Below are 14,233 nucleotides of genomic sequence, written 5' to 3'. Positions count from 1 at the left end.
CCAGTATTGATTTCCTTTTCTAGAACTATCCAGTATTGATTTCCTTTTCTAGAACTATCCAGTATTGATTTCCTTTTCTAGAACTATCAAGTATTGAATTCCTTTTCTAGAATTATCCAGTATTGAGGCTGCTGGAGCAGACGTCTCTCTTGAGGTGAGCGATGAGGATGCAATGCCTACCCCTTCCAACAGTACAACAGTATCTGTCCATACTTCAGAGAATAGTGAACCTGATGAAAGAGTTCCCCTCCTCCCCCTAGAAATGCCCATCAACAGTGGGGAGGAGGAGACCATAGTGAAGGAAGTTGCAGAGCCAGAAGGAGATCCCACAGGTATGAACATCTAATGGGTTTGTTTGATCACCTGGCCCAAACGCCAATCCTTTGCTGTCTGTCATAGGTTCGTAAACTTTAAAACTTGAGGCACGTTCTTGTAATAAACCAACTGTTTCATGATTTTGATATTTGTTATGTAGCACTCGGAGTTAATGTACCACAAAATTTATGAAGCAAAATAAAGAAATTCTTTAAGCAATAGCCACTACAGGGTGCTTTGCAATGAGTTTTGCAACATTTAAAATATAAATAAAATATAAACTTTATTTATTTTACAACAATTATGAAACAAGTTGTTTCAACTTATATTAATCACTCTTGCTGGCCCAGATGTTAGTGCATGGGGAGTCTTAGTGTGGGAGGAAACCGGAATACCCGGAGAAAACCCACGTGATCAGGCAGGTGACCCAAATCTTTTCACGTCCGATCAGGGAATAGACCCCGGCCGCCTTGGTGAAAGGCAAGTGCGCTATCCACTGCACCACCAGACCACCCAAACATTTAACTATTTAAATACTGAAAATATTTTCTTGAGAACCAAAAAACCTAGTCGTGATATTTATCTATTAACTTGCAACAAAATGTAACAAAGTTTAAGAAAAAATAGAGTATGACCTCTATTAAAGCTCATTGGAGTAAAATCTGACAAAAAACTCCAGTGTCTCCTTACGAAATACTATTAGGCCTAGAGTTATGATATAGGACCAGTAGCTTGCTGGTCATGAGTTTTCAATTTCAAAATATTTTACAAACAATACATATATAATACATACAAATATTTATGCATGCAATACAGCATTGTTAAAAGAATCGGACAACAGGTTAAGCCTATATCAGTCTTCTACATATATTTCCTGTTAGGCCTGACAAAAAGATGTTATGTTGCCCCTTGTCCTGAAAAAAGGTAATAATTCAATTATACGTTTCTTTACTGAAAAAAATGAAAATGTATTCAATTTTAATTTAAGAGTAGTTAAATAAAAAAAACTTAAATTACAAAAACAAAACAAAAATATTATAAAATTAGATTTTGAAAATAAAATAAAATTTAAGACACAAGAAAAAAGAGGGAACAAATTAAATTAAATTTAAGACAATTTCAAGTGCGGTTAGTCGACCATTAAGCGGAAACGCAACATTTTTTTGCCAGGCCTTGTGAATGACTAAATTTAGGTAAATAACTAGTACAGTACTCCGTCACACTTTCAGTCACACTTGATGAGTTTTACAATGTTTAGGAATAGAAATGATCTGGACTAATATTCAAGGTCAAAGGGGTCAAATGTATCAAAACATTAAAATTGTGTCTTATGAAGAACCAAAAGCCCTACAGTCATGGTTATTGAAGGAACAAAAATGTTATAGATAGGTTTCCTTTCAATAACAAATTTCTTGGTATGTATTACACTCATCAAGTAGAGCACTTTTCATTTAAGGTATTGGTAATGATCCACATCAGTTAAACATATCTGTAATTTGGAATTCAATAGACATATGTTGGCAAGTGTTATAAAATGCAAATTTTAATAATGAAAAAAATAAAACAAATTAATACAAATCAGTTTGATATATTCTTCTAAAACTGTTTGTCTGTCTGCACTTTCGTTTTCAGAAGTTATCTCGGCATCCATAGGACTAATCCTCTGAAAATTGACATGGTGATACACTGTGATATGTAGATGTGCAATAGTGGTTTTAAAAAAATTCCAAGGTCAAGGTCACTGTTCTAAATATAGACTATGGGGGATACAGTCCTCTTCCTGGAATATAAAAAACTAACTTTTTAAACATTTTAATTTGGTGATAACTGTGATAATGCAATAGGGGTTTAAAACTTGATTAAGGTCAAAGTTAATGTGCTTCAAATAAATCATGGAGGGTATGGTCTGGCACATGGCAGATCCCTTGTTGGCTCGTCATGATCAGTGTTTTAGTCAACTCACCTAGCCTGAAGAGCCAAGTGAGCTTGTGCCATGGTGCAGCGGCCGTAGTCCGTCCCGCGTCTGTCTGGCATCAACATTTTATTTTAATCGACTTCTTCTTACAACCAAATGGTCTAGTGTGAAGATATTTGGACCTAAGCATACTGTTGTGAAAATGCACTTGTAAAGAGGCCGAGTCGACATCTCTGTATGCTCGGTGAGCAGGTCAACTCGCCCGAGGGTGATGAGCTACCGTGCATGACAATATCGAGTGTAGTCTACACTTGGTAAGGCAGCTATACGGACGTATTTCGTGTACTGTTGGTCTGATCGTAGATTACGCTCGCTGATGCAGGCTAACCGTATGGCTAGCATTCATATTGCTTGTAGCTTCTTACTACAATACTGGCATCAAAAGCTAACAAGTTTGTTCAAATGAATGACCTTCACCCATATTTAAGGTCACAGGGGTCAAATATGTTAAACATTTTAAACAACTTCTTCTGTATAAACAAAATACACAGGGTGATGATATTTGGCCGGTAGCATGCTAGGATGAAGGGCTACCAAGTTTGTTCAAATGAATGACCTTCATATTCAAGGTCATAGGGGTCGAATATGATGAAATCTTTTAAATGACTTCTTATGAATAACCAAATTGTCTAGGGCGATGATATTTACCAAAAGCATGCTGGTATAAAGGGCTACCAAGCTTGTTCAAATGAATGACCTTCACCAATATTCAAGGTAACAGGGGTCAAATATGTTGAAATCTTTTAAACGACTTCTGAAGAATAACCAAAAGCTCTAGGGTGATGATATTTGGCCAGTAGCTTGCTAGGATGAAGGGCTTCCAAGTTTATTCACATGAATGACCTTCACTCATATTCAAGGTCATCAGGGTCAATTGTCTTATAAAACCTTTAAACAACTTCTTCTGAATAACCAAAATGCCTTGAATGATATTAAGCCAGTAGCATGCTGGGATGAAGGGCTACCAAGTTTGTTCAAATGAATTATTTTCACCCATATTTAAGGCCACAGGGGTCAAATATGTTAAAAACAATGTCTGAATAACCTAATTGCATAGGGTGGTGATATTTGGTCAGCAGCATGCTCAGATGAAGAACTATCAAGTTTGTGCATGTGAATAACCTCGACACACTTTCAAGACCTCTTACTGTCCAATGTGTATAAACCTTTAAAATACCTCAGCTCAATAAACAAAATGTCTAGGGTGGTGATATTTGACGAGTACATGCTTGGATGAAGGGCTATAAAGTTTGTGTTCTTGGTTTAACTTTCAAGGTCATGTGGGTCAAATGTGTGTAATGCTTTAAACAAGTTATTAAAAAGACCTAATCATAAATACTGATATTTTGCCTGTAGCTATCAGTTTTGGGGCCAAAAAGGGTCAAATTTATAATGGTTTATATTGGTAAAGGACACTTTGGATATTACATGTTGCTAACTTGATTGGAATTATAACCCTGAGTTGTCAGTTTGATACTTTGAAAATTTTGAGCCAGCCCTTCCCCATAGGGCTGTAGGGCGGGGCCCAAAGGAGTCAGTGTGCTAAAATTTCTTCATTTTCTCTACTTAGAATCAGAGGTGCTGGTTTCAAATACATTTCAGTCTTAAATCTGTATGCTAGATATTGAAAAGGTGGTTTTATTGTTTTTTGTCACTTTGGATACTATTTCTGTTCATGTTTTAAAAACAAAAACAACACTCTGTATAGATATATCAGAACTCAGGTGACCGTTCAGGCCAATGGGCCTCTTGTGTTCATGTAAATCCTTGTTGAAAATTATAGAGGAAGGAGAGGAAAAAAGTCATTATCTGCAGTTGCCGCTGAAAAACTCTAGCAAATATTAGACAAATTCCTTCAAACTTGATAACAATGTTTGTGTTCCTCTGTCTTTCCACCCATCTCGGGCACTCTTTGGTTTTCATGTGATAATTGCTGTAGATATTCTTCTGACGTTTCAACCAAATTCCTTATGCACATCCAACTCATGCTAAGTTTGCCAACCGATGTGATTTGTGCATATTTAAGGATAATCAATGAGATATAGGGCTTTTTTCTTCTTCAAGTTTGAAGCTATACATTATGTCTCAACAACATGATACTCACATGTTTAAACCTAACCTCAATAACATTAACCTACAATATGTTCTGCAAGCAGGGGATATAAATTCCACGAATTTGCTTGTTCATGTAAATATTTGTTGAAAATTATAGATTCTGCAAAAAGTTCTAAGGAGGCAGAGGACAGACCGGTTGTAGATGATAACAAGCCATCAACTACAAACTCTTTCTCATTGGCCAGTACAGACCTAACCATCTCGTTTCCCTCCACTGACACCTCTAAGACAGGTAGGTCTTCACTATAGGTGAGACTAAGACAGGTAGTACATTACTAGGTGATACTAAGACATAGGTCATTACTAGGTAATACTAAGACATGTAGGTCATTACAAGGTGATACTAAGACAGTTAGGTCATTATAAGGTGATACTAAGACAGGTAGGTCATTACAAGGTGATACTAAGACAGGTAGGTCATTACTATGTGATACTAAGACAGGTGTAGGTCATTTCTATGTGATACTAAGACAGTTAGGTCATTACAAGGTGATACTAAGACAGTTATGTCATTACAAGGTGATACTAAGACAGGTAGGTCATTACTAGGTGATACTAGACAGGTAGGTCATTACTAGGTGAGTACTAAGACAGGTAGGTCATTACTATGTGATACTAAGACACGTGTAGGTCATTTCTATGTGATACTAAGACAGTTAGGTCATTATAAGGTGATACTAAGACAGGTAGGTCATTACTCTGTGATACTAAGACAGGTGTAGGTCATTTCTATGTGATACTAAGACAGTTAGGTCATTATAAGGTGATACTAAGACAGGTAGGTCATACTAGGTGATACTAAGACAGGTAGGTGATTACTAGGTGATACTAAGACAGGTAGATCATTACTAGGGGATACTAAGACAGGTTGGTCATTACAAGGTTATACTAAGACAGGTAGGTCATTACTCTGTGATACTAAGACAGGTGTAGGTCATTTCTATGTGATACTAAGACAGTTAGGTCATTACAAGGTGATCCTAAGACAGTTATGTCATTACAAGGTGATACTAAGACAGGTAGGTCATTTCTAGGTGATACTAAGACAGGTAGGTCATACTAGGTGATACTAAGACAGGTAGGCCATTACTAGGTGATACTAAGACAGGTAGGTCATTACTAGGTGATACTAAGACAGTTAGGTCATTACTAGGAAATACTAACACAGGTAGGTCATTACTAGGTGATACTAAGACAGGTTGGTCATTACAAAGTTATACTAAGACAGGTAGGTTTTTTCAAGGTTATATTAAGACAGGTAGGTCATTACTAGGTGATACTAAGACAGGTAGGTCATTACTAGGTGATACTAAGACAGGTAGGTCATTACTAGGTGATACTAAGATAGGCAGGTCTTCACTAGGTGATACTAATACAGGTAGGTCATTACTAGGTGATACTAAGACAGGTAGATCATTACTAGGTGATACTAAGACAGGTAGGTTTTTTCAAGGTTATATTAAGACAGGTAGGTCATTACTAGGTGATACTAAGACAGTTAGGTCATTACAAGGTGATACTAAGACAGGTAGGTCATTACAAGGTGATACTAAGACAGGTAGGTCATTACTAGGTGATACTAAGACAGGTAGGTCATTACTAGGTGATACTAAGACAGGTAGATCATTACTAGGTGATACTAAGACAGGTAGGTCATTACTAGGTGATACTAAGACAGGTAGATCATTACTAGGTGATACTAAGACAGGTAGGTCATTACTAGGTGATACTAAGACAGGTAGGTCATTACTAGGTGATACTAAGACAGGTAGATCATTACTAGGTGATACTAAGACAGGTAGGTCATTACTAGGTGATACTAAGACAGGTAGGTCATTACTAGGTGATACTAAGACAGGTAGATCATTACTAGGTGATACTAAGACAGGTAGGTCATTACTAGGTGATACTAAGACAGGTAGATCATTACTAGGTGATACTAAGACAGGTAGGTCATTACTAGGTGATACTAAGACAGGTAGATCATTACTAGGTGATACTAAGACAGGTAGGTCATTACTAGGTGATACTAAGACAGGTAGGTCATTACTAGGTGATACTAAGACAGGTAGATCATTACTAGGTGATACTAAGACAGGTAGGTCATTACTAGGTGATACTAAGACAGGTAGATCATTACTAGGTGATACTAAGACAGGTAGGTCATTACTAGGTGATACTAAGACAGGTAGATCATTACTAGGTGATACTAAGACAGGTAGGTCATTACTAGGTGATACTAAGACAGGTAGATCATTACTAGGTGATACTAAGACAGGTAGGTCATTACTAGGTGATACTAAGACAGGTAGGTCATTACTAGGTGATACTAAGACAGGTAGATCATTACTAGGTGATACTAAGACAGGTAGGTCATTACTAGGTGATACTAAGACAGGTAGGTCATTACTAGGTGATACTAAGACAGGTAGATCATTACTAGGTGATACTAAGACAGGTAGGTCATTACTAGGTGATACTAAGACAGGTAGATCATTACTAGGTGATACTAAGACAGGTAGGTCATTACTAGGTGATACTAAGACAGGTAGATCATTACTAGGTGATACTAAGACAGGTAGGTCATTACTAGGTGATACTAAGACAGGTAGGTCATTACTAGGTGATACTAAGACAGGTAGATCATTACTAGGTGATACTAAGACAGGTAGGTCATTACTAGGTGATACTAAGACAGGTAGATCATTACTAGGTGATACTAAGACAGGTAGGTCATTACTAGGTGATACTAAGACAGGTAGATCATTACTAGGTGATACTAAGACAGGTAGGTCATTACTAGGTGATACTAAGACAGGTAGATCATTACTAGGTGATACTAAGACAGGTAGGTCATTACTAGGTGATACTAAGACAGGTAGATCATTACTAGGTGATACTAAGACAGGTAGGTCATTACTAGGTGATACTAAGACAGGTAGATCATTACTAGGTGATACTAAGACAGGTAGGTCATTACTAGGTGATACTAAGACAGGTAGATCATTACTAGGTGATACTAAGACAGGTAGGTCATTACTAGGTGATACTAAGACAGGTAGATCATTACTAGGTGATACTAAGACAGGTAGGTCATTACTAGGTGATACTAAGACAGGTAGATCATTACTAGGTGATACTAAGACAGGTAGGTCATTACTAGGTGATACTAAGACAGGTAGATCATTACTAGGTGATACTAAGACAGGTAGGTCATTACTAGGTGATACTAAGACAGGTAGATCATTACTAGGTGATACTAAGACAGGTAGGTCATTACTAGGTGATACTAAGACAGGTAGATCATTACTAGGTGATACTAAGACAGGTAGGTCATTACTAGGTGATACTAAGACAGGTAGATCATTACTAGGTGATACTAAGACAGGTAGGTCATTACTAGGTGATACTAAGACAGGTAGATCATTACTAGGTGATACTAAGACAGGTAGGTCATTACTAGGTGATACTAAGACAGGTAGATCATTACTAGGTGATACTAAGACAGGTAGGTCATTACTAGGTGATACTAAGACAGGTAGATCATTACTAGGTGATACTAAGACAGGTAGGTCATTACTAGGTGATACTAAGACAGGTAGATCATTACTAGGTGATACTAAGACAGGTAGGTCATTACTAGGTGATACTAAGACAGGTAGATCATTACTAGGTGATACTAAGACAGGTAGGTCATTACTAGGTGATACTAAGACAGGTAGATCATTACTAGGTGATACTAAGACAGGTAGGTCATTACTAGGTGATACTAAGACAGGTAGATCATTACTAGGTGATACTAAGACAGGTAGGTCATTACTAGGTGATACTAAGACAGGTAGATCATTACTAGGTGATACTAAGACAGGTAGGTCATTACTAGGTGATACTAAGACAGGTAGATCATTACTAGGTGATACTAAGACAGGTAGGTCATTACTAGGTGATACTAAGACAGGTAGATCATTACTAGGTGATACTAAGACAGGTAGGTCATTACTAGGTGATACTAAGACAGGTAGATCATTACTAGGTGATACTAAGACAGGTAGGTCATTACTAGGTGATACTAAGACAGGTAGATCATTACTAGGTGATACTAAGACAGGTAGGTCATTACTAGGTGATACTAAGACAGGTAGATCATTACTAGGTGATACTAAGACAGGTAGGTCATTACTAGGTGATACTAAGACAGGTAGATCATTACTAGGTGATACTAAGACAGGTAGGTCATTACTAGGTGATACTAAGACAGGTAGATCATTACTAGGTGATACTAAGACATAGGTCATTACTAGGTGATACTAAGACAGGTAGGTCATTACCAGGTGATACTAAGACAGGTAGATCATTACTATGTGATACTAAGACAGATAGGTCATAACTAGGTGATACTAAGACAGGTAGATCATTACTAGGTGATACTAAGACAGGTAGATCATTACTATGTGATACTAAGACAGATAGGTCATAACTAGGTGATACTAAGACAGCTAGATCATTACTAGGTGATACTAAGACAGGTAGGGCATTACCAGGTGATACTAAGACAGGTAGATCATTACTAAGTGATACTAAGACAGGGAGATCATTACAAGGTGATACTAAGACAGATAGGTCATTACTAGGTGATACTAAGACAGGTAGGGCATTACCAGGTGATACTAAGACAGGTAGATCATTACTAAGTGATACTAAGACAGATAGGTCATAACTAGGTGATACTAAGACAGGTAGGTCATTACAAGGTGATACTAAGACAGGTAGATCATTACTAAGTGATACTAAGACAGGTAGATCATTACAAGGTGATACTAAGACAGATAGGTCATTACTAGGTGATACTAAGACAGGTAGGTCATTACTAGGTGATATCGTTATTTTATCAACATGGCATGATTTCCTGATATGAAAAAACTTAATACATGAGTATATATGCTATACAAATTGTTCGTCAGAGAATATTTAAGGATTGGACTAGATAATGAATTGCTCTTTTAATGTATCGATCAGGAACTGAAGTGCACTCGAAATAAACTGCAAAGCAGTTTATGCAAAGAGTGCATATTTGTTTTCTGTCTATACATTAATAGAAAAAATTATTATCTTGTCCAGTCCTTTCTTGCACAAAATATGTGTCATTTTCATTTACAACAAAATAGTATTTCCACTTCACTGAGGTTAAAGTTTTTGGGCAAGTTTTTGCCAGACAGTGTTGGATCATCACACTCAATACACTGTTGTCTTTTATAAGGTTGAAGTATTTATACAGAGTGTAAGCAATGTGCTGAACTATATTTTCATATTTAAGGGGCCAAAAACAACTTAATTGGACTACATTGTAGTTTAAAGTTTTTGGGAAAGTTTGCATATGCAGGGTTGGATCAGTCACCACCATCAATTCGCTGTTGACTATTTCACGTTGTCTCCTTGTCTCGTCATCTCTTCTTTTCAAATGTACAACATCATGTAAGGGTAAAGCAAAACCATGTTATATTGCCACCATTTGTTAAAAGAATTGTTGGCTTAATAAAGGGGTTGGCAATAAATTGAGGGAAACATGTAAAGGAATTCTTAAGTAAAGCATAAATGAGGAACCTGAAAAAATGACAAAAAAGCGAGGTGTCAAATGTAATGATGGGCATTATATCGAGGTTTTACTGTATTGATATTTGCTATCTTACAACATACATCACCAATAAGCGAGCTATGCTGTTCTCCAACAGCTCTTGTTTGAACAACTTCCTCTTCAGAACTAGAAGACTTAGGGCCATGATATCTGGCCAGTAGGTACCTAGCTATAAAATATCCTGAAATAAATGACATTGACTTATTTTCAAGGTCACAGGGGTCAAATATGTAAAAACCTTTAAAAAATCTTCTTCTGAATAACCAGGAGATTATGATACTTGGCCAGTAGGTACCTGGAATGAAGTGTTATAAAGGTTCCTCTAATAAATGACCTTGACCTTCTTTCAAGGTCACAGGGGTTAAATATGTGAAAATCTTTAAAAAAAATAACCAGGAGGCCAAGAATTATGATACATGGCAAGTAGGTACCTGGCATAAAGTGCCATAAACTTAACTCAAATAATGACCTTGACTTACATTTAAGATCACAAGAATTAAACATGTTAAAAACCTTTAAACAACTTCTCCTGAATAACAAATAGGACCAGAATAATGATATATGGCCAGTAGGTTCCTGGGACAGAGTGCGATAAAGTTTCCTCAATCAAATACCGGTATGTAAAAATATTTAAAAAACTACTTCTGAAGAACCAGGTAGCCAAAAGTTATGATACTTGGCCAGTAGGTACCTGGCATGAAATGCCATAAATTTTCCTCAAGTCAAATGTGTCAAATATGTTAAAAAAAACAAAAAAACTTCATTTACATTACCAGGTGGCCTTTGATGATGATAATTGACTAGTAGCATAGTGGGACAGAGCAGTGTAAAGTTTCATTCAGTTTAGAACATTCTTAAGCCAAGGAGACTCTAACATATGGAAATATTTGCTGAATTACTTTTATTGAGAACATTTTCCCATAATTGCTCAAATATCCAGGAGAGCAATACAGACCCTCTGGGCCTCTTGTTATGTTGATCAATCAAATGCTGTTTTAAATCCCCCACTTGTGTGCTATGACACGCCAATCTCGTTGAGTCGGAGACTTCACCAGGCTCATTTACCTGTACTCTCTCAATAATGACGTTAATACAGCCATGTACAGATCTTGACTGTTCTAAAATTGAGTATCTTGCTGGAATTTCCAATGTCAGAAGACATAGTTGCTGACAATTACCAAGGTATTTAAGTGGGACAGATGACTACTTTTTTGGAAAACGTAGTATTTTCAGTATGATGTCATCGAAACATGTTATAATATTTAGCCCAAAGGGCAAGTGAGCTTATGCCATGGCTCAGTGTCTATCATCCGCCGTCCGTCCGTCCGTCTGACTTTGTGGATTTTAACTAAATTTGGTCTGGAGAATCCATGGTTCAAGGGGACTCAATTGTGTATAAACAATGGGTGTGCACCCTCTGGGGGGGGGGGGGGGGGGGGGAGGGTGGAAATAGAGGTAAAACATTTAAATCCTTCTTCTAGCGTAGGGATTAAGGGATTTATATCCTAATGTAGTCTGAAGCATCCTTGGGTCAACAGGTGCCATCTTACAATTTTAGAGTTAAATATTGTTAGCCCTATTTCTCAGAAAGTACTGGAGGAATCTTTCTAACACTTAACATGAGGGTTCCCCAAGGTCCTTAGTTATGCATATTGTTTTTTTGGGACTGATCACAAAACCAAGATGGCTGCCAGCCATCTTGAATTTGAGAATGAATGTTTGTTAGCATTATTTCTCAGAATGTACAAAAGGGGGCTTTCTCAAAAACTGTAGGGAAAAAGGGATTTTATCCAAATTTGGTCTTGAGCATCCTTGAGTCAAGAGGACTCAATTTGTGTGGCTCTGTCTGGTGCAGATGGGTGGGGTTGAAAAGGGGAATTTTAGGTTTAAGTTTTCATAATCCTTCTTCCTCTGTACCGTTGGAGGGATTTTATCCAAATTTGGTCAGAAGCATCCTTGGGAAAAATAGATTAAGTTTTGTATAAAAAGTGAGGGTGTGGTCCCTCTTGGTGCAGAAGGCAGGACTCTAAAGAGGAATGTTAGGTTAAAATGTTTCAAATCCTTCTCTTTGTACCATTAGGGATTTTGTGTATTAAGAATAATTTCCCATGGTTGCTTTATTATCCAAGTGAGTGATACAGGCCCTCTGGGCCTCTTGTTTTTAAACTACTTGGTTGTTTCATTACCTGAATGCTTTCAATGAGTTCTTAAATTGTGACATTTAAACACTTTTCGGCAGAGTTATGCCCCTTATTCATTACTAAATAAGGGCATTCTGTTGAAAATACAAGAACTTTTTGATATTTATTTAATTCCTTTCTATTTAGTTATAGCAACATTAACCACGAAAGTGTAATTATGAAACACAAAATATCTTGTGCCATACACACAGTTAATGAATGGCAAGGTCACAGTCACCAACAAAACAGTGGCAGTAAACACATTTATATCATATGTCACTACCTCCTTCCAATATATCAATATACTTCTGCGGGTCTGACGGGCGTAGCATACTTCCACTCATCTCAATGTACTGTGATACTAGCCCCTATGTCAGCAGATATAACTGTATTACAGGAACAGAGATTCAGCAGGGCAGCAGTGAACTGGAACAAGTGCAGCAAACAGATTCCCGAAATTCAGCCGTTCGACCTGAGAAACAAAGTACTGAAAATGTCTCTTTCTTAAGACCTGTTGGTGATGGAGACTACACAGGTGATGACATTGTCTTACTGTCTGTTGAACCCCTGACAATAAGTGAGCTTGAAGAACCATTGGGTAGGTGCACATCCCCAAAACAGTCACATTTCAACAACTCATGACTCTAGGAACCTGAACTTACTGTGATTGTATAGTTTCATGCATTAGTCTATATAGAGTGAGTCATTCTTTATACCAGGGCTTGCCTGGAATGGAGACAGAATTTATTTTTAAGACAACAAAGCTGTTGACAACCATCCAACAGGGGGTCTGTATTCCCCCCTGATAACTGTCTTTCTATTTCGGCATTCTTGAGGAAGTATTTTTGTGATATTTTCCTATAGTTTCATATCAATATATTCAAAAATATTTTCTGAAATTACCTCTATTTACTTTCACTTCATGCTTTGTAGAATCGAGATATGAGCCTGATGGTGCTGATTCCCTGAATGTGGATGCTCCTCGAGGAGAAAGTCAGAAGGGAGAGCAACATGGCCCGGAAAGTCTGTCTACTCATGTTACCGAATCGCCTAACACACCTTTGAAACACCGTCAAGACCAAGGCTTCCATGGGGAAAGGGCACATGTTGCAGAATTCACATCTCCAACATTTCATCCTCAAGAAACGTGCGCTTCACCTGCAATGGAGGCTGGTAACTATTACCAAACACATGATCCTCACCAAGCTGGTGGACATCACCAAAGTGAAGCCAGAGAGTGTGAGGAAAGTAGGGCTGGAATTGAGTGTGAGGAAAGTAGGGCTGGAATTGGAGCATGTATTTATAACAGACTTGAGGCTTCTGATGATCATCAGGGACACGATATAATAGGTAAACATATATAACATCACTTATATAATGACAACAAATGAACAACTTTAGCGCTAATATAATGCCAACAAATAAATAACCTTAGCATTAACATAATGACAACCGATAAACAACCTTAGCATTAACATAATGACAACCGATAAACAACCTTAGCATTAACATAATGACAACCAATAAACAACCTTGGCACAAATATAATGACAACCAATAAATAACCTTAGCATTAACATAATGACAACCGATAAACAACCTTGGTGCAAATATAATGACAACCAATAAATAACCTTAGCACTTACATAATAACAACCAATAAATAACCTTAGCATTAATATAATGACAACCAATGAACAACCTTGGCACAAATATAATGACAACCAATGAACACCCTTGGCACAAATATAATGACAAACAATGAACAACCTTGGCACAAATATAATGACAACCAATGAACAACCTTGGCACAAATATAATGACAACCAATAAACAGCCTTATCACCAATATTACAATTGTGTAGATTCCACAACGTACCACATTGACAGGGTGATTCAACAATCAATTGCCCCATTGCACAAAAAAAAACACCAAAAANCACAAAGTTGTTAACCATGATACCTATCCAACAACTGTGTGATTATAGCTACCACAAAGTTGTTAACCATGATACC

General features: G+C 37.2%; 1 protein-coding gene across 2 annotated transcripts in view; it reads left to right on the top strand.

Annotated features, from left to right (window-relative positions):
- LOC110449687 overlaps positions 1 to 14,233 on the top strand; it is a 65,036-nt gene that overhangs the window by 30,676 nt on the left and 20,127 nt on the right. The window contains exons 7-10 of one of the 2 annotated variants that reach the window (XM_021496714.1): positions 111 to 332; positions 4,503 to 4,637; positions 12,615 to 12,752; positions 13,151 to 13,567. In XM_021496714.1, coding sequence (XP_021352389.1) covers positions 111 to 332; positions 4,503 to 4,637; positions 12,615 to 12,752; positions 13,151 to 13,567 — 912 coding nt within the window. Of the gene's footprint in view, positions 1 to 110; positions 333 to 4,502; positions 4,638 to 12,614; positions 12,816 to 13,150; positions 13,568 to 14,233 lie in introns of both variants that reach the window. The other variant, XM_021496713.1, reaches the window with a different exon arrangement.

Source organism: Mizuhopecten yessoensis, unplaced genomic scaffold (assembly GCF_002113885.1).
Source record: "Mizuhopecten yessoensis strain PY_sf001 unplaced genomic scaffold, ASM211388v2 scaffold4783, whole genome shotgun sequence".
In the NCBI taxonomy this organism is placed as follows: domain Eukaryota; kingdom Metazoa; phylum Mollusca; class Bivalvia; order Pectinida; family Pectinidae; genus Mizuhopecten; species Mizuhopecten yessoensis.
The sequence above is the reverse complement of the archived record's forward strand: the minus strand, read 5'-3'. Positions and strand labels throughout refer to the sequence as shown.